Genomic DNA, 21,413 nt, shown 5'->3' on the forward strand with positions numbered 1-21,413 from the left:
ATGCAGTGCCTAGGTCAATTTGCAATCCATCAACGGTGGCTTGCCGAAAACAACCTACCGGAAGGAGGAGTGCCTTTATCTCTGGTTCCGAAGCCAGAGCCATCACCAACAGAGCACTTGCACAAGAAGCTTGATCGGTTGGTTGGCAGACTGAAGCTGTTGGAACCACGCAAGGCTGCTAAGTGTATGAAGCGTCTGATTGTCCAAAGCCAGCTGATGTTGCGTCAAAATTCAAATAGTCACAGGACAGTCAGCCTCTGGTGTTGGATGGCAACCGCAACCAACCACAGTGTCGTTCGACGTCAAACGGCGCTGTTCCCTGTGGTCTCTGCGGCCAGCCAACTGACCCTGCTGATTGATGGTGTCAACGTAATCGACTTCCATATCACCGTTATTGCTGCGGCAATGAGCCCTGCTCGCTGTGTGGAGAAAATCTTCAGGCGCGTCCGCCAGGTGAGTGCGCACGCATCAATTAAACTATTCCCATTAGTTGCCGGTCGGTCTACCTGTCGGTCAGCTAAAAGAGCTTGCTTTGACATTGATCTTGTCAGTCCACGGAGGACAAGCCGAGTCTGCCCCGTAAGAATGTCGCAATAAAACTGGTTTGTTTAATTTCGGAGTAGATGGAGACCGGTAATTTGAGGCCTAATTTCTTAGCATACGCTTTATAGATCTTGTTTTCGAATCCCGTGATGACGAAGAATTCGTGATTGTAACTCGAAGGCCTCAAATGCTGAATCAATGAACCTATGGCAACCCGCAACGACTATACATTTATCTATCATCCAGGTAATGGGAATTATGAACCATTAGGTAAGCAAACAAATAAAATTACATCCTAATGCTTAAATGCTGTTCCTAAAGATTAATTGCTTGCTCATTTTCCGTTTCAGAATCCTTGTCCCGTGAAGTGGATCATAAGAACATGAAAAATGGAGCGACTACCAACTAAGCTTGTATCAGTGACGCCAATGAATAAAATGCACTTCGCCAACGGTGTTTTTGTAAATTCGTGGCGGGCGCATTATCAACCAGTGGAGTTATGAGTATGGAGTGCCGTCGTTGGCCATTGTATTAAGTTACGGTTCATAGGTGAAGCCTCATAATCTGCGTCGCGAATAGCAGTTACGCTAAGTAGTCGAGGTGAGCGACAGCTCATTGTTTCGGGTAATCTAGGGAGTGGTCGAGGGGCACAATCAAGAGTAGGGGGTGGGAGTGCGCTATCAAATTGGGTGGTAATTACAGTTCGACAGGTGATGACCACCGTTGATCGTTGGGCTTGTCTATTATGTGTTGCCGGGGCATTATGGTTAGCTACGAGCATGTGTGCGGGCCTGGCAGTTACTGTAGGTAGCCACCTTAGGTTACGTCGACTACAGTCGTGATGTTTACTGAATGTAGTAAACATAAATGGCATCGAGTAAGCATGAGTATGACGATAAATAGTCAAGTTAGGTGACTTCGAGTACAGTTGTGAGTATAGGCTGTGAGATTAGGCTATCACCCATAGTTGAGTCCTTGTCTTAACCGGTCGGCATATATATTGGTCGTTAAGATGTCACGCATAGTTGGAAACTGGTTTCTATCGACCCGCATAGATACTGGCTTTGTGTTTACTGTAGGTAGCAGGCAGGTACGACAGTGAAGATCGGTGTTTAACACTGATTTCACGCTCTCCATGATGATATAAGTAGCAGACATAAGTGTGAGAGCGCGCACGTTTATGGGTATGACGGGCCATCGTTGGCAGTTAAACCGGGACACTTCGCATAGCGGAGGCCTACTAAACAGCGTCGCATATAGGCACTGGCCTGGCAGTTTCAGTAAGTAGTCAAGGTAGGCGATGTCACGTACAGTTTTGATTATTAGGTCCACCGTTCGCCATTAGATGTATGCAAAAGGACATTGACTCAATAGGTACGATCAGTAGCCAAGTTAGATGACTTCGGGTACAGTTGTGAGTATAACAGGCTATCAGGTGTGGCTACCACGCATAACTGAGGCCGGCATATACATTGAACTGATTTTTACTGTAGCTAGCAAGGCAAGCGGTATCGCGTGTAGTTAAGTGTATACAAGACCCTCATTGACCATCGGGCTATGTTACTGTGCATAGGTGCAGTCTCCTTATCAACATTGCACATAAACGCGGGCCTAGCAGTTACAACAGGTATTCGAGATGAGTGAAAACTAGTAGAGATACGAGTACAAGGGGCCGTCGTTGCTCATTGGATTGGGCTGCCGCGCATACGTGGGGAACCGTAATCAGCGTCGCACATAAACACGGATCCAGCAGCTACAATAGGTAGTCGAGGTGAGTGACAACGGCTACCGTCATCGTGGTGACCACTTTATGGTGGTCATCACCTATAGAACGTCATAGTTATAATAGGAAAGACGCTCACAACTATCTCCTAACACTGTATTATCTATAAGCTAGTTATGCAAATCTGGGAAAGGGAATCATCCACAGATAGCCCTCACACCGCCACTGCAAGTTTGTGCTGTTGTCTAACTTTATTGCACTTATTGGAATATGAGATCCATGAGGAAAATGTGTTGTGAGCAGGTTCGTCGAACAAAAATATCCCATTTGTTAAATGAGATGTCTAAAGCAAACAAACGCCTGCGACTGATCCTATAGGGTGACATTTGCATTAAATACTCTTAAGATGTTATTTTCATTCTTCAGGAACACCGAGGAACGCCAAAATATGCTAAGGTACGATTTCGTGTTTTATGTTGCGTAAACCGGCAAAAAATGCAAATTGGCATTGCTCAATGACCTTGACATTTCGCTCACTTAAACAACCTGCATACGTGCAACATGTCACGGGACGGTGCACATTGATGAGACAAACTCCCCATTAAAATAGCAACTTCGAAAACCCTATAGTTTCGGCGAAATCAATTTGGGTGTGCCAATAACCTGCGGTGCCTTTGTAGCGTCCTCAATAAGCTTCCGTAAATCATGGGCTCTTAGTTTCCGTGCTTGAGAGGGCCGTTTACCTATTCTAACAATGGTGATTCATGCACCTAGATAGTTTACTTCTTTTTTATTTAGGCGGAGTACAGTGCAGTGTTCTGCTGCCATATATTTATTTGTCGGATATCTGGTTCATGGAGTTTTCATATCTTCCAACAGGGAGGCTAGAATTTCGGTTCATTCGGGTTATATTTTTAAGGAGTGAAACGCATATCGCGTTGCTTGGACTTCTTTCCTCTGGAGTATCGTCGCCTCTGAGGAGACCTTATACTTACTTATGCCCCGTTTGAACTAGGTTTGGCGATCAGGTATTTCACCGTGGCCCCAGCAGGCATATGACGGGGACATGGTAAGAAGAATTTTAGGTTCAGAGCGCGCACCTTAATTAGGCAAATTGTTTCTTACTTCGGGTAGTTGCCGCGTTGAATAACCTTCCTCCGACAGCTGTCCACGCTCCATCCAGAACCCAGTTCAAAGCACTATTGGACACCTATTTTATGCGAGTCCTCGCGTTGGCAAGCTTACTGCACCACGCTAAGAACGTTAAGGGCAGTGCCACACCCGTTTGTCACTTATGCTTTTCAGGTGAACGGGAACCGCTGAACGACAAGAACAAAACCGACCCGGGTAAATTGGGCAAAAGCCTCGATCCTGTGTATCACTACGTGAGTCCGGGAGCCAGTAAGCCCGTGCTCCATCCAGATTGGCTGGCATTCTGACCAACCAGAGCATGGCTTTTGTTCCCAACCCGCACGTTACACGTGCATCCAAGCGTAGCATACGGTGTCTGCCAGTTTGATTGATTTGCATGTAAGTATTGGTGGTACACGAACTTGGTTACTGGATTTCTATCTGTTTCTCACCCACGAAAATTGTTGTGAACAGCTGCCTTCGGAGAATCACAGTCCCTTGATGCTTCCGGAGCGTTCTGTTCGGTTATCAGGGGCGTCTGGCCTCCGGACACGGGCAGAACATTCCAAGTGAGAGTCGGTAACGAAGTTTCGGTTTGCGAATAAAACTTGTAAAGTGGAGCACCTGAGAAGCATAGAAAGTGCTTCAGCCACATGTAGGCTGCGGGGCTCCTGCCCACATTATTAAACACATGCTGCTAGAGGCGATCCTACATTGTCCTAGAGGCCCTTGAAGGTACATGCGAAGCAGGAAAACTACACCCCCTTTTCTCACCTACGCAAGTTTATCTTCAACGCAAGGCTCGGATGCCTTGGTTGCCGTGACGCTTGCGTTGTCAGGAAATATGAAGCCATTTGCTGGGAAGCATAATTTTATTATGACTGATTGCAAACAAATTACAGAATCACCGAAAACGTGTTCCGCATTTGTACCCTTGATGCGCCTGTGACACCTGTGGATAACACGCAGCTTGGCACACGACCTGCACGGAAAGCGACAGCAAGCATGGAAATCAGACTAACCCAGGCCGACAATTGTCTCGCAAACATCCGATGAGATATTTCGAGCAACGCTTAGCTTAGGTGACTTGCTTTTGGAGGCAGCCTGTACTAATACACTACTCTCAGCAACAGTAGCCGATGATTGGATATCGTTCAGTGGCAACAGCCACTAGACTCAACCAACGGAATCAGTGACTGAGCATGGTACCAGGCAGCAAATGCCACATGGCGACATGGCAACAACCGTGAGCTTGTAAACGAGCACGAGCACTTCATGGGTACTCCCAACTGTAGTTGATCACCGTCGCGAAAAACAAGATACGATTGTGCGTCGTGGGCGTCGTGGTTGGCGTATGGCGTTAGCCGGCCCAAACACTCGAAACGAGATGACACTGTCGCACCTTCGGTCGGCCACGCACAAGTGGGACGCTTACTGGTATCCTGTACTTGGCTACTAATTGCTCATTCCTGTTGATTATGACCTGAACACAGGTGAGCAACAAGGAAGACTCAGTAAGTTTCCACTTAATTTACCTGTTTGCAGGTTCGACCCGGTTAGTTGTTTCATTAGAGGGGTCACAGCATGCTTCCGAGTATGCTTTGCCCAGGTGCTCAGGTCGGTTAACCAATGCTCGCTGAGCTGCGACCAGTAAGTCTTGTTCCGGCTTCTGATACTAGTGGCATAGAACTCAAACTCGCTCACTTCCCTACAATGCACCATTCTCTTAGACCGGGCAAACAAAATTTATTTAGCGGAATGAGTCACTTCCATAAGCTTACTAATCCTAGCTTTGAAGCCTTGTAATGCTGGAAAAGAACAAACACAACAGCGGCGTTAGGCATCGCTGCCTTCAGGCTACACAACTGTGACTTATTCTCATCTACCACAATCGTTCGAACAACATTCACCGGGTACATCATTCCCACAAAATGTTCCACAGCAACATCACTACATTCCTGTGACTTATTTCGGATAAAGAATTAGAACACACTCCGACCAACACCGTTACGATCGGTGATTACCACATGCCACAGGTTTCCACCACCTCTGTTACACTGACACGTCGAATCTGCCTGAATTACATAACCGTACTTCGCAAACAAACCACGCAGGCGTACAGAACTAGACCACAAAACATTCAAACTACCATCGTCGCAAACAGACACAGCCATGGGTCCAAATGAGCGCAACACCTCTCGGATACCCCGCAGATAATCCAAGCGGTACAGTTTATTGCCCAGGACCCGCACATCACCTGTCAAGTCTATTCCATAGTTTTTCCTGACATAGTCGCGGATTTCCATGGAGGACTTAAAACGCCTCAACAAACCAAATTCCACGCGTTCCTGCTGGGCACTTAAATGCCGGTTTGCAGGATACACTTACCAGTCAGACGTACGCAGATCATGCGAATGTTGTGTGTTAAAACTGACGAGTACAATGCAACCGTCACGGTGAACGACACACATGAGCAATCGGCAGTCGAAATCAGCGTATCCGAACATAAGTTTATTGGATGATTGTGCAGACGATAATCAACATACCGACGACTCGTTTTATTGACGTTCCAGTGTGAACGCGCATTTGTATACCAGGTACGCATAACAGACGGACGGTGCGAGTACTTCACCCACATTCTGTTCATATTTTGACACCGATAAACTGTGCCGGCGGGCATGACACGTGCCCGTTCCACGTTGGAATTCTCGCAGTTTGCACTCAAATTCCGCGAAGGAACCACACTCATGACCGGGAAAGTACTCCATCTGTCTAGTTATGTTGTGTTCATCTGAATGTATACTCTCTCGACCTGCAAGACATTATACCACAACACCATCTTACTTGACACCGCTCCACTGAAGGAGCTAATTGGCTTCAGCAGAATAGAAACCGGCCTCACCGCGGTCTATACCGTAGCAGTCGCATTTGGCATATCGTGGACACCTGGACCACAAGCGGAATAAGTGAGGAATGGCCATTTATAGCTCTGCACTGGTTTTTATACCATCCTGACATAGGCCCCCTATGGCCTTGAGATACTAGTAGCCCGGTCTAGATCGCATGATGCTGACTGGATGCCCTGCCCGGGAACGTTGGCGATTAAGATTATGATAAATGTGAGGGGGGAAAGCGCTGCCGCATCCCAGGAAGTTTCTGACCAGTTCCTTGTGCACCTGAACCTGACCGGACGTCTGAGAATAAAGGATGTGAAGAATGTTCATGAAACTCAAGGGTATCCCCGTCTGGACAATAATATTTAGGATAGCTAATCTATTCAGAGAGTCTAGGGCTCCTTTAAATTTGACGGGTACCGTGATTGTTGCCCAGAGGTATAAGTGGCTACGTTGAAGCACCTGACGTGATATGAAATATGACTATTTCGGAGTTTAAAGCCCTGCTTAAATCTTTTGGACTTGTGTTTCCTGTGTAGCACATGGGCATCGCAAATGCGGGAAGCCAATAACCATGTTACGACAGGCGTGCGACCCCCATTGTTAAAACCTTTGCTTCGGTTGCCTTTTTGAATGTGGGCGCGATGAGCGACTGATCCCAGACTTTCCAGAATACGTCCGGAAACCCTGAAATTGAGGTACCTCGGTGCTTAAGGCGCGAACCTATCAACCTGAAGGCCCATGGTTCGAATCCAAACGCGGTTTATCGGCTGCTCCCACTAAGCTTTGACGATCAGGATGGTGCTCTTTGCTCTATATTAAGTTCCACTATTGTGTTTGAGTAACTCACTTGCGGCTGTCCTCTTAGGTTGTTTTTGGAATCATCTGGAGCAACCCCGCACACTCCTAGCCACACTGATATCTTTCTTGGACTCTCTGGTTCCACCACGCGCTTATGTCAGCACATGCGGTGTTTGGGTTGTCGTCTGGTGGATTGGCTGTCCGTATTACACATCCTACGGAGCACCATTCTCAAGGAAACAGAGAACGACGCTCCTCTCGATAGATGGTGTTTCGACATTCGTAGCACATGGCCGACCCACCGTTGTTGACGGCGCTGGATATTTCCCGCGGTTGAAGTAATTGCTGCGCAACCAAATACCCGTTTTTTAACTATATCCGTACGAATCTGTTGACGCCATCCGACACCAGCAATGCTTCTGACCTAGGGACGCCGCACATCTCATGTCAGAGGCCATGTTTTGAAACCGTACAACAGTAGAGCCCTTATTGTAGCCCAGTGCGTGCTACCTATAAGACCCATTGATATACTTTCTTGACGCCACGAGTGACGTAAATTAGCAAAAATGATTAAGTCCTTGAGATTATTACCCCGACTTCACCAAACACTTACGTCAGTGCCGTAGGTCAAGCTAGATGCGACAGACGTCAGTCAATGGGGTATCTGGAATGTGTGGAGGAGCAGCATGTTAATCGGCATGTGTAAGAGTTTTCAAATTGAAGTCTTCAATAAGAACTGGAGAATGAAGCCTGGCTAACCGACACCAAGCGGTAGATTTGGGCGGCGATATGTCCTGTGTCGGTCTCCTGGGTGCCTGTCTGACGTCCTGGCAGCTGGGATGTACAAAGGAATGATCGCCAAGTGGTTCGGGTCGCGATTATCAGAAGGAGTGGCCATTATTTCAATTCCACTTAATCTAACCCACTTCCCCTCACCCCAACTTAGTTTTCGCAACACTCGCAAGCTCATGAAGACCAACGAAAATCTGCCAGTGGCACTCGCGACGGATCACTGATTGGAGTGACCTGAAGTGAAAGATTAGGGGGCAAAAATCGGTCGAAACTAATTTGAAACTCTTTCAATCCATCAATGCAAGATTTTGGAAACCAGAATAGCCGACAAGAGCCGCTAATTGACACTTGATCAATTTTTGATCTAGTGTGATAATCTGAGATGTCTTACTGACTGGTTCTTCGTCTGCCTTAAAACCTGGTCAATTGGGTGACCTGCTCACTTGGCCTGATGACGCTCTTGTATCAAAAGGGAAACGTTACCCAATTAAAAACCACTAATTGTTTGCCAAACCCTTCTGAAACGATGACTTCTCAATCGGTTCCAAACCTTTTCCACTCAAGTGACAGTTTATTCGCTATTTGCCTAGTTCATGAATAGGGCCTAAAATGGATATTTGGTTGGTATTGTGCTCTTTTGGAGCTCCTTATGTTGGTGATGTCCACTCGGCTAAAGTCGGCTAAGTTAATAAACTCGTCATCGTTATCAGTGCTAAGACTAAGCCGCACTTCCCACGATTATGGCGCATTGGAGCATCGCATGGCCCAGTGCGGGTATTTTAGTCGCCAGCGGCCATAATGATTTCACACCTGAGCATTTCTTTTGGAGCGCGGCACGCAAAACACGTCTTTGCTGTGCTGTTTGGGACCAAGTGTCTATGACCATACAGCCACGGGGCTGAATGCTTGCGCAATCCTCGAGTGAATCGGCTCGAATGCCAATAATACTGTTGGGTGCAATTATTAAATATAGGGGCTACGTCATATCGACCACAACTGTCTTGTGGACTGCAGCAATAAAGCCAAAGGGATCTGGCTGTAAAGGTATCTAACCATGAATAGACAGTGTATAGTGACCGCATTATCGTGAACATTGCGCGTGCTGATGGCCTGTTTCTCGACCAAAGGAGAAGTGGACATCTTGATGAGGGGGCAGCCTTACGACCATACAACAGAAGGTTTAGGACGAAAGCGGAATGTACTTTGAATGGAATGGTTTGACCCTAATTTCAGTCCTCAGAATAGGCGCAAGAAAGTTCTCAGGCAACCTTCGTGGTGTCATCCCGGTTGCCGTAGAATCTTAGGTGCCGTCTGAAATAGTTTCCTCAGGTTGATCCATTATCGGGAGAGAGATTAGTGAGAATCAGTCTGGGCTTCGGCATGGCGGAGGATTAATTGGTCATATTTCCACTTTGAGACAGCTCGTCGAACAGAACCACTCTTCTGGACATCTAACTGAGATCGTTTTTCCTATAGTGCTACCTGGCAATCAAGAGTGTCGCTTATGAGGATAACGTATACCAATCTTTGTGGGCGCGTACAAGCAAGCGTTTGCCTGAGTCCATCAGGTACAGTGGTGTAAGACAAGACTTCCCTCTGGCTATTTCTCTTCAACCTTGCTGTTGACGTGCTGATTGGAACTTTCCTGCCTACCCTAATACCTCGAGGATGGAAATTCTCTTAGGGTGTTCGGAGTTTACGCATAATGTGGTTGCTTATGTGAATGATGTGTAAGAGCAAACAAATTCGACTGAATTGTAATTCTTACTGTGATGATGTTCCACAACTGTGTCAGAGATTTGCGTCATTTTTTGCACTGTTGTAGCCGGAGTTGGCGTTGCATCAGAATGCCAAAGAAAAAGACTGGCCAGAGAAAAAAAGCCGAAAAATGCAAAGAACGACAGAAAATGATTCGTACTCAGCGATCAAACAGGGACTTGAACAAACACCCAGCTAATGCTACCATGGTACTCTTTGTTTTTTCATCATCTCACACGGATTCCTTGATCTAGGAGTGCAGCCAATGTGGCCGACGTCAGAAAATCAGAGCGTTTTGTTACTTTTGTCACACACTGCCCCGCTTGCCACAATGTTGCAACTGTGGAAAACAAAAGTGCACTGGGGTGAGCGGTGATTGTTTAGTAAAACACAAAATCAATCATGTGACTGGTCTTCAAATGGTGGTAAGTCGTTCGACATTGGTCGTATGGTTTTCATTTTTGTGGCCGAAAATGAGTTTGCTCTATGATCGCCAGAATTTTACCCTACCACCGATCCACAGTCACTAACCGTCTGTTTTTTACACAAAGCTAATGTTACTGAAACGTCATTGTTGGCTTACTATTGTCATTCATCGAAACCAGTCACCTGTTGCTGTTTGTAGCGTGCAGTCTGAAAGGACAGAACAACCATGGTGCTTTCTAACATTTGGTTGGTTCGGCCACCGAGTTATGAGGCTACAAATCACGCATCAAGGCTACTTTGGATCTGGCTGATGAAGATTTATTTACGCCCGGAATAAAGAGTGGACATCAAGAAGGGCTCTGTGAAGCCGACGCACAAAATACGTGCCCCAACGAGCGTAATTTCATTGATCGGACTGACTCGTTTGTGTTGAGAGAATTACCTGTCACGAGTATTTTTGGTTGCGAAGCCCATGATGTTACACGGGCTGGGATGCTGTCACCGCGTCCACATCTAGGCCGGAAGCCCATTAGGGACTTCAATCAAACCCTTTGGCTGAAAAGCTTGACCGCAAGACACCACGAAGGTGCCAGAATACTACCATGATCACAAACATTTCTGAGGAATTCAAATTTTAAGTGATGAATCACAACCTTAAAAAAGTAAGTTGATCAAACCTTCAGTTGTACTCAAACTTGGTTTAAGTAGCCATCTTCGTAGCACTGAAAAATTGCAACTTCACTGGATATGGATACCAGGTCTCTACTTTGTGAGTAGTGTGTCAGCTGCACGTTGACCTATCGGATGATTTCAGGGCAGTTTCTGTGGGCGACTTCTGATTCAGAAGTTTCTTGAAATAATACTCCAGTGTCCTTCGTGACGACCTTGCACGTAACGCCCTGACTACGTATGGTTATGACGCCCATCGTGCGTGCTTCTTGCGGCCAGCCCTTCAACCTTGGCTGCACTTTCCATATTCCGACTGGAAAACTGACTTACTCCTGTAGTTACTCCTGGATGGTTCCAATAAGTCTACACAGATATCTTCACTGTTCTTACAAACGCCCAAAATCACCTGAGAGCGCCATTAACATGCCAAACTCCCAGGCTATTCTATGATGTTTATAGGTGTTGCTTCTAGCGGAAGATTCCAGCCAGCACTGGGTTTTCGCTCCTTGTCAAATGTGTCATATTAGGGAATATAGCCGCCTCCTATTTCAGCTGATTCCAAAAGAAAACAAGAGTCAGTGGAACATTATGCGTAAAAATTAGGAACAGCCATTCATTCCCTCAACCGTCGTCTGAACAGAGCATTTCAAGGAACAATTCAGCTGGTCTCCTTCAACAAAACCGCTGGTGCAACCCAACGGGCCTGAGTGGAACGTCGACACCAGTTCACCATCAATAACAGAAGTCTAGCGCGAGATGTCACTCCTTCAACGTGACAAACCGCGAATGTTTTAGTATTGCGCACTCTTTAGAGAAGGTGAGGTCCTGGTGAACAGTTTGATGACCATACCGCAAAAGGTTTGGAAAGAAAGTAGAATACCAGTAGAATGCAGCTTTTCGACCGTCATCCCAGTTTATTAAAAAGGCAGAAGAATGTCATGGGAAAACCATCGCGGCATCAGCCTAGTATACGGCTCATCTAATGTACTCTTTGGCATTATTTTGCATAGGTTGATAGAGTATCGAGAGCGACATTCGTGTAAATCAAGCTGGGTTTCGCCCTGGCTGAGAATGTATCTATCATATCTTTACGTTCGGACAAGTTCTTGAACAGCTCAACTGTTTCAAACGTGCCATGTTGGTCATTCTGGTTACAAAAAGTGCTTTTGATTCTGTCCATCGTACGAAACTCTCGGTTTGTGGCGATCAAAGGTGCCACTTCCTAATTTATATCTTTTGTGAGGGTACTATATACAAGCTCCTTTGGACGGACACGAGTATACGGCATGCTTCCGGCTGAGTTCACCGCGTCCACTGGTGTAAGGCAGGACCGCCCTCTCTCGTCTTTCCTCTGTATTGATGTGTTGCTTGAAATTTCCCAACCTTCCTCGGGGATCGAAATTCTCCAGGGACGCTCACTCATAGACATTGGGTATGCGAACGATATCGCTCTCTTAGGTTCAGATCCTTCATAAATGCAAACGTTTGGAACAAGCTAAATAGCTCTACCGGACGGTTTGGTATGCGCTTCATCCCTTCAAAGTGTAAAGTGTTGCTAGAAGACTGAGAGATGCCATGCTTGTGGGCCAGCTAATCGATGTAGCAGAGGAATTTGGTTACCTGAGTAGTTGTATAAGTAACTGAAGATAAGATTACTTTTCGAATCGGGAAAGCCAGGATAGGCTTTTTAACCCCCGCAGGCATGACGTCAGCTGGTCTATCAAGGGCAGAGTTTACACTGCCTTAGCCCTCTGTGAATCAGAAACTCGGGCTGTATGCGTAGAGGACGTACGAAATATGTCAGTGTTTGACCATCGGTGTCTTTGAAGCATGGATTGGGTCTGGTGGGAACATCTTTTTAGCAATGCTGACGTAAGCCAATTGTTAAGAGACTCACCACGATAGATGAATTCATCATACTTCATAAGTTACGCTGGCTAGGCTAGTACCGTCCGCCTCGCATAGTTTTTTCCGCCCAGCCCTGTGCAGAGTAGAAGTAACGAAGTATGAAAACACTGACCAGTCAACTTAGTCTCGTGGATAACTACCGCTCCTCTAGATGGGGACCCCGGGAACCAATCACCAATGGTTAATGGTGGTATTTTTTGAACGAAAGACTACATAGTCTGATGTTTTGGTGTAAAGGGATTCGGCCAGTCAGTTAAAGGAAAGAACCCTGAGGCCAACATATTGGTGAATTGGTTTTGACTAATTCACTCCATTTGGTTCGAAGGTTAAAAAATTCGTGGATTATCAGTAACACCGATGGAATTCATCTTGATGGGTCTCATTGGTTGATCTGTCCGGAATGTACTATCTCGTCCGAAGCGGCATCACCAGATGTTCTTCGCTTTGTTCCAACTAGATACTCGTGGCAAACATTATCCATTGTTTCGTAGCTCCACGAGATGAAGTGGTAACGGTTTTCACTGTCCAAGAAAATCCAAGTGTAAAGAGGCAGTGTATTATCCCATCCATGGATTAACTGCAAAAAGCACGTGTACTGACAGCATGAAACCCCAATAATTGTTTGGGGCGTAGCTGTGCACAATCCAAAGACGCTATAATGTTTAGAACTCAGAAATGCACTCATCATATCGCAGATTTTTGATAATTCAACAAACCCCATCGAATACACCCAGCTACTGAAGTGTAGTGTGCTGACATTCCTTCAATCGGCAGTCGATCGAGGTCCAACCTCGGGGGGTTGGAGTGGTTAAGTACACAAGGCCAAAAAGCCTTCTCATCAGAACATCCATCATTCTGGTCACCCAGGAATTGTGCTGCACCTCCAAGTTGATTTAAACTTTCCTCCTGAAAGTCGATGATGTTGGCGTTTGTTCTATTTGGTGTCCTCAAGTCGTGTGACTGCGTGAAATAGTTCGACAGACATGAAGAAACTGCCCGGAAAATGGCCGAGTTTGAATCATGTGGTCATGTCTAGCTCATAATCGGTTTCAGCGCTGACTTCTGTCGCACCAAACCAAATTCTTCGACAGGATATCTGTATTTTGAAAGCTAGGAAGTCTAAAAAGTGGATTGCCACAGGGAACTGAATCGTTAGGCTACAGCGAGGTGAACGTAAAAATGGGTTAATCCTAGCAAACTTTGGACAGGTCGGAAATGATTCTTTTCCGAAATTCAAATCGATCTACCTTGAGGCTAAGATTGTGCGTTAGTCTTTCGAACGCTAGATCTGTTTGGCTGTTTTTATGCAGCCAACTTCAAATAGTTGGCTCACTTACCGGCTGTTTTCACGTCCATTTCAGGGCTTCAGGAACTCATATTTTGACTGTCCACTGAAAAAGCACCCTGTCTGTCTAACTACCAACTCGGCTGACACGCGATCACAGCATGATTCACGTTCGGCCATTGTCTGGGACGGCTCCACTGTAATGTCACGTAAGTTGCTTGTACAATGCATAGAGCGGATACAGAGGCCAAAATTCCTACAAAAGCTGGAAATAATGAGCAACAGGATGTATCCAGGAGATTAGATAGATGACGCATTCGCCACGTTCGGTGAGAGGGATATTTCCGATCCACGAGCCGATGCGTGTACACTAATGTCGTAGCCAACAGAACGTCTCAAATCGTGATGCAGACGTCAGCAATAAGCTGGAAAAACCGTGTGGTCGAATTATCCCGTCTTATAGTGTGGGGATGATGATGATCATCATCATCATTGTCAGCTGTAATACCCGCGTACCCCTCGTACAGTGGTTGTAGCTGCCGCAGTTTCGTTCACCGATGATTTGGGGGGAGGGGTAGGTAGCTGCGCATTGCAGGTGGTAGCTGATAAATTGCTGCATAAATCCAGCACTGCCAGTGAGCTGTCAAGTGGGGTGGGGGTTGGAAAAGGAGCTATGCATTGAAGGCAATAGCTTGGATGCACGAGTGCCATTGAGGGCGCGACTGGGCCATGTCTGACAATTTCTCTAGCCATTGATGTGGACCGTCTCGGGGTCCCCATCCAGGAAGACGCCAGTGTGTGGGAATGAGATTAAGCTTGGGCAGTCATGTTCCGGCGTGGACCAGCTGTGAGTAGGACTTTCGATCTCCTAATAGTTCAGCTGTAACACCCTTTTGGTGCCTAGCTGTCATGCCACCCGAAGGAAGCATGAGGGCTGGGATGCTGCCCGGTTGCCCAAACCTAGACAGGGAAAGTCGGGAAGCAGAGGTCGGGTTCAAACCAGGGACATTCTTTTCAGTAAATTCGCGTTTTACTTACTGACCGGAAGGTCCGTGGTTCAAACTCAACCCAGGCATCTCGACTGCTCCTGTCTAAGCTTGGGGAACCTAGCAATGTTCCAGCCCTCGTGCTTCATTCAGGTGGCATGGCAACTAGGCACGGAAAGGGTGTTATAACCGAACAATTACTACTGTTATCTAAGCTTGTCACAGTGGTAGGTATTGGAAGACGTGAAGAGCGTCAGACGTCAATTGATCGATCAGCTCTGCCATCTCTGTCATTTTAGCTCTGCTGAGTTTATTTTAAACCGTAGTAGTTAGACTGCATTGGATTTGTTCTACCTATGTATTGACTACACCACGTTTCTGGATCGCCTCGTAAAACGGTTTCCTAAGGGTGCTAGTGATTTAGTGGTTATGTCGTGTGTCACTGGAATTCGTTTTCAACCCGGTGTATATATATATATATACATATATATATATATGATGCTCACTTTAAGGCAAATTTATAGGGAAGCATGACTTTGCTCTAAGATTATCCTGAATCGCTGTCGCCCAGGAAACAAGATCAGCGGCGGTGCCCATCCGGTTTCCTTGCATTCGAGCCGCACTGTGAGTCAAACCTATCACTGTGATTATTATACCACCCTCCACCAGAATGTTGGCGAATGTAGGTGACCATTCCCTTCCACATGAATTACTCTGGAACTGAAACAGATCGAAATGGTTCATTAGTTTCTGGTCGTAATAATTTGCGGCGCTACGAGTTGTTACTACTGTGAGGTAACCTACTGAGGTAGAGTTAGACTTCCCTCTGTTAAAATATTCACGATTTTTCATTTCGACTGCAGGGTCCTTTTCCGTTTCTTAATTAACCAATTAAGGGAATATGCAAAGCAACGAGAGCGCTATGCTTCCGAAATAACGGCCCATTTATACTGTATCCAATGTCCACCGAACTGATGGGTCGACCGTGTTGTCCTCAAAGCAATGACATTTACATAGGAGAACTCCGTTTTTTGGTTGAGGAGGACAGAATACAGACTGATATAGCGGAGTTAAACGTACTTTGAAGATTTTGGTTGTCTGTATGAATGAGGAAAACTATACCGTCAGTTCGTCACAGGATACGAACTGCATCACCAGAAAACAATTTGCCTGGGAACCGTCTGCCACCGAAAAACTGAGCCGATTGTGTTGATCAGCTTGTGTAACACTGATCTCGTTCGTCTTTCATGACTTTTCCGGACACGTTCCTAATCGATTTTCGTGCTTTGCATTCCGGCCTGCCATCGATTTGATTCACGAATATTGTCTGTCATCTCGCCCTCTCAGCTCTTGTCACTATCAGTTGCATTCATTATTACTACCATCAAAGATTGTCCCACGGGATTACTGAAATTAAATAATACAATGGAAACCCTGAATCACTTGAATTCTTTTTACTTACGAAACAAGAATATCTAATTCTAGAGGTTTTAGCTCTTTGATCTGATCTCTCCAGTTACATCCAGTTTTTAAGAGGGACCTGTTTTCTCACTTCATGTATCATTCAGATCGACTGATCACTTGACCAATTCCCACAGTCCTTCATTGAGAACATCCAGCATATATATGATCTACCTAGTGGTGAGAGTTGACGTAGTAGTAACACCATCTGACATCTTAAAGTGTTTGGAACGTGTTTTGTTTCTTGCAAATCCAACAGTATGTGTTGGCAAAGTAGGTGAGCGAGCTGATGTCGTCTGGCGTTATACGCTGGAAAACACGCATACACAAGCTGTAATACTCACAAAATGATAAAAAAAAATCGTTCAGCTGTAGCACCCTTCCGGTGCCTAACTATCATGCTACCCGAAGGAAGCACGAGGGCTGGGATACTGCCAGGTTGCCCAAGCCTAGATAGGGAAAGTCGAGAGGCAGAGGTCGGGTTCGAACCACGGACCGGTAGGTAAGTAAATTCGCGCTCTAACCACTTGGGCCACCTCGACTTCCGTTCACTGGTTTATCTGTCCGGTGCTTAAGTGGCCAATACACACGTAATCGCTTGAGCTTGCTTGTTGCATATTGTAGACCAGAACCGCCCCCCAACATAGCGCACTGCCAGCGTAAATGCGCGCAGTGGAATTTCGTCGCGGTCATCTGACGTCACCGGACAAATAATCGAATACACTCACGGTTACATTATTATCTGTGTAAAAGTGCCTAAAGCTCTGATTAACAATGAATGCGATTGCGGAAAATAGCAACCAGAACCAGGTGATTCCACATAATCAGTTCATAGGATCGCTCGATTTCTGAAAAAAAACTGGTATCCGAACATGGATATAGTTCAAAGTAACTAATATGAATACGTTAGTCGATCAAGTTTCATGATAAACTTTATGTGCACAGCTTTTTTGATACTGGTCGATCAGCACAAATTGTGCACATTGACTTTCAAACTGACTTCCCCCGTTCCCGGCGTATTCACAGCCCTCAAGAAGGACCGGATAACTACCAGGATATGGGCCTTGAGTCTTCACAAGAGATAGTAATAAAGCAGGAGTTGCAATTTTTATCTTAATTGGAAGCCACGATCCGATATTCTGGTTGAAGTTTCACACTCAACCGAACGGCAATTGGTCGCTCAATTTATTTGTGACCGCAGTGTATGAGTTTAGCACGCACGCCAAAATTTACTAGGAGTCTAACTGATGAGAATCGATAGTATGAGATGTGGGAATTCTTCAATCTAGTGAAGTCAACATGTGCTGCAAAACCTAGAATTACAGTGCATCCGTTTCGTTCCTGTGGCGAATCGTCAGCAGTACGTGGCTCACGAATCTCCAGGGGGAATCGAATCCGCAACCTTCCGGCTGGTAGTTGAAAGCTAAACGGCTCGACAACGAGCGATGGATCAGTAGTCTCGTTATCTCGCTTGGGCAGGATATCAACACTTGTCAAGAAATCCAAGTCCACGGCTTGGTACTTATAAGATCCTCTTCGATGATAGGTTAGGAACTTTTCAGCGCACCTAAAAAATCGAGCAAACCTTTTCATATTCATGCACACCATGTGCACAAGCGAGACGCGCGACCGCCCGAATAGTAGACGGTCAACTCTTGCCACATCCACCTTAATGGATCCAATCTGGATGAGGTATTTACTGGCTTGATTTTCCAGGACTTACCTTTCTGCCTTATGAGTAAGCCTATTTTCTGTAGCGTTGCCACTGAAGAGATAGAGTCTAGGTGTTAACGTCAGTGGTTATGTGAATTACTGCTTGTGCCGCGATTACTGATAGGCCGTATTTTATGCTTTCAAACCTCACAGGGAGCAATTTGCGACTTCTGCGAAGGTTGGGTTTGTCACAGTTCCAACTGCATCAACACACACTGCTGTGGTTGTCCAATGAGAGATGCTGTGTGCATTGAATGCGATCGAACTTGGCAAGAGCATGGTGGTCGAATGTTTGAATGCGCCTATTGTCAGCGGACACTGTGTGAGGACGATCAGTTCGAGCATCAGGTGAGTGGAACTGTGGTAATCCTACGTCCTCATCGTTACATTCAATACATTGCCTGTTTTTATTCAATATCCACTGCTGTGGCTGCTTGATATCATAGCTGAAACTACTCCAAATTGTTAACGAAAGAATAAAGTGTCCATCGAGCGGTTGACCGCACTTGTGTGCATTGTACTCTTCCAGTTGAACCACCTGACCATCGCATGTGTTTGGGCATCAGTAACTGGTCTTTATGCTCCGAAAAATATCCGAATATCTAGCCGCTACATCCATCAGCTTGTTGGCTTTTATCGATTTTTCGTTTCGAAGACCCTCGTCGCAATGTGCATTTCTGCACTATGCTATCGGTAAAAGCAGCAAACGGGGTTCTGTTTGCAAAAAAAGTGATTGGTGGTATCCCCCACAACTGAAATATCGGGACAGCCCTTGATGTTTACCTCAAACGAACTGAAGTTGGCGAATCTTTATACTAAGTTCTTGGGACAAGCTATGAACAAAATAATTAGAATCAAAGAATTCACAAATGTGGCATTATCACATATCACTCGTTTCTTGTATCCTGCCACTTTAACAATCGTGTCCTCCGTTGTTTTTTTGCACAGGCTAGTTGTCAGCGTCTCGAGGCTGAAAGCTACAAATGTCCCTCCTGCAACCGTCTTGGTAGCAACACGTGTCTGCGTTGCAAAGTGACTTTCTGTGACGACCATGCGAAGCGCAAAGGAGTTAAATATGAACGTGGAAAGGCGATCCCCTGTCCCAAATGTGGTCACGGCCTAACGGATAGCTACAGTCTCAGTGTATCAAGTAAGGACTTAATACTCTATCTTTTGTTGTTTCCTGGCTAGTAGTGTTCATATAGAAAGGCGTTACACAATATTTTGGCCGATTGCTTTTGAGGAATTTTTCTCACCGCATAGTACGTTGCAGAAGCTAGGTATGTTCAATCGTCGTTAGTGGTATACTAAGTAAACCTGTGCACAAGCCTCACCATGTATATGGCTGGCTGGCATCCAATATGGATTTACCCGTCAACCATGATTAGACTACATCTGTGCATAGCCCACGATAATGCGATGGGATGTTGTCCGATTCAGTCGCAGAAGGAAAAGACTGTGAGCAAACTTGCAAAAGCCTATTGAGAGCCATCAGAGGGTTTAAGCCCGTTGATGTTACAAAGGAGATGAGCACCACACTCAACAGTGAGTTACTGGTGCAATATTGTACTCCGTAGTTGTTGGTATGGGTTTTCTGGCAGGCATACATACTCCTGGGGACTGCCAATCATGCCCAGTCACAGTCAAATTATGTACCACAGAAGAAACAGCACTCGTTAATTGGGGCTCTCCATCTGTAACAGATAGCCACATGACCCAAATGAATTAATGACTGACTTGCGGTTGGTGGCACCCCAGTGACTCGTGTGATAATTTGTGCACAAGTTCGTACTGACCATGAACATTATCCATAGGCTGACCAGCAACCCTAAATATACACGCCAACTAGAGGGTCCTCAACGAACGAAGAGAAATACACGCCAAATATGTTTCCCATGTTTAGTCGACTAACTCGGGCGTTCACATCGCCTGCCACGGTGGCCGTATCCGTTCTTGCTGACTGAAGCAATCGTGACAGACCTAGATAGAGTACGTGTTTCGAAACTTCGAAATTGCGGTCTCTCGGGCCTGTGCTAATACAACAAACAGCACCGATTGCTGCATCTACCCGCTTTGTTTGAGCCAGACAATCGTGCAGCTCAAAACGACACTTCACTGGAATCTAGTCCCACAAAGCGCCTCCAACCCCGGAGATGAGTGCGACTCCGAAACCATAGAAACCACGAACCGCCGGATTAACGGAAAATTATGGTAATCATAATGGTCCAGCTGTAGCACCCTTTCGGTGACATGCCACTCGAAGAAAGCGGGATTGTGAGATACTGTCAGGTTGCCCAAGCCTAGACGGAAGTCGAGATCGAACCACGGACCTTCCGGTCAGTAAATTCGCGCTCTAACCACAGCCATCTCGCCCAACCCCCGCCATATCGAAGACTGAAACATCCTGGCCCATCCTAAGCGGTTTGAGGCGAATGAACGAAGTGAGCTCTTGTATGCGTGTTAAGGAGACAACATATCTCCACAGAAAGGGGAAACAAGGTTCCTGCAACAGGTGTCTGTTGCCAAATCTGACTGTGTTCGAAGGATGCAAGATATCATTTTGGTTTGTATTTTGGGCGATAGTGTAGGCACAGAACAATTGCTACGAGACTGACATATGGCTTGACAACAGTGCATCATTTAGCCGGCGGATAGGGGCTGTAAATGAGGGTCAGTTAACGAATAACTGCAAGGAAGAATGATACTTCTCGGTTGCCCACACCGACAGTGCAATGCCCCATCTAAGGCCTTCGACTCTAAAGTCTGAACCACAGTGCATTGGTATAACGTAGGGCTTTGTTCGGGGACCCTTTCCCTAGCATCTGACCCACTTGACTGTGGGAACCCGGCCTGGCCCGAGGGTGAGGCATGACTGTTTGACTTCTAATACGGCTGCGCACAGCGTCTACTCTCTGAGCGGCATCAGAATGAGGTCTCCAACTTATCTCGGCTATACTGAATAACGCGCCGGCGGTTGTGACCAGCCGTTGGGCCATGGGAGTGTGCGTATTTCGGAACCGACCGTTTTTAACCCGTTCCCTGAGGTAAGATGGCATCGCCGCCTCCATCAATATGCACGTGTTGGTCGCCTGAACAAGACGCATTAGCGCCTTCAGACTCCTATCGCAGTGGACAATACGACTTCACCTGCGGAAGGTCTCGTAGTACAAGTTCTCACGGTACGGTAGCCCACTGTTCTTCGTCGAGCTGTTTCCCATAGGCTTTCCGACACTGTTGGACCTTGGGGAGCTGAATTCCACCCAGCGCTGAAACCTAACAAACACAAAGTAACAGTTCTGATTCGGTTGGCGGTTTGCAGACGA

General features: G+C 46.2%; 1 protein-coding gene across 1 annotated transcript in view; it reads left to right on the plus strand.

Moving 5' to 3' along the window:
- T265_01137 (hypothetical protein) overlaps window positions 1-21,413 on the plus strand; it is a gene marked incomplete at both ends in the record, with an annotated part of 22,335 nt that continues 922 nt past the window's right edge. The window contains 3 exons of the mRNA XM_009165098.1: window positions 1-453; window positions 18,244-18,438; window positions 19,039-19,240. Coding sequence (XP_009163362.1) covers window positions 1-453; window positions 18,244-18,438; window positions 19,039-19,240 — 850 coding nt within the window. The remainder of the gene's footprint in view (window positions 454-18,243; window positions 18,439-19,038; window positions 19,241-21,413) is intronic.

The sequence above is a fragment of the Opisthorchis viverrini genome (genome assembly GCF_000715545.1).
Source record: "Opisthorchis viverrini unplaced genomic scaffold opera_v5_12, whole genome shotgun sequence".
Lineage (NCBI taxonomy): Eukaryota > Metazoa > Platyhelminthes > Trematoda > Opisthorchiida > Opisthorchiidae > Opisthorchis > Opisthorchis viverrini.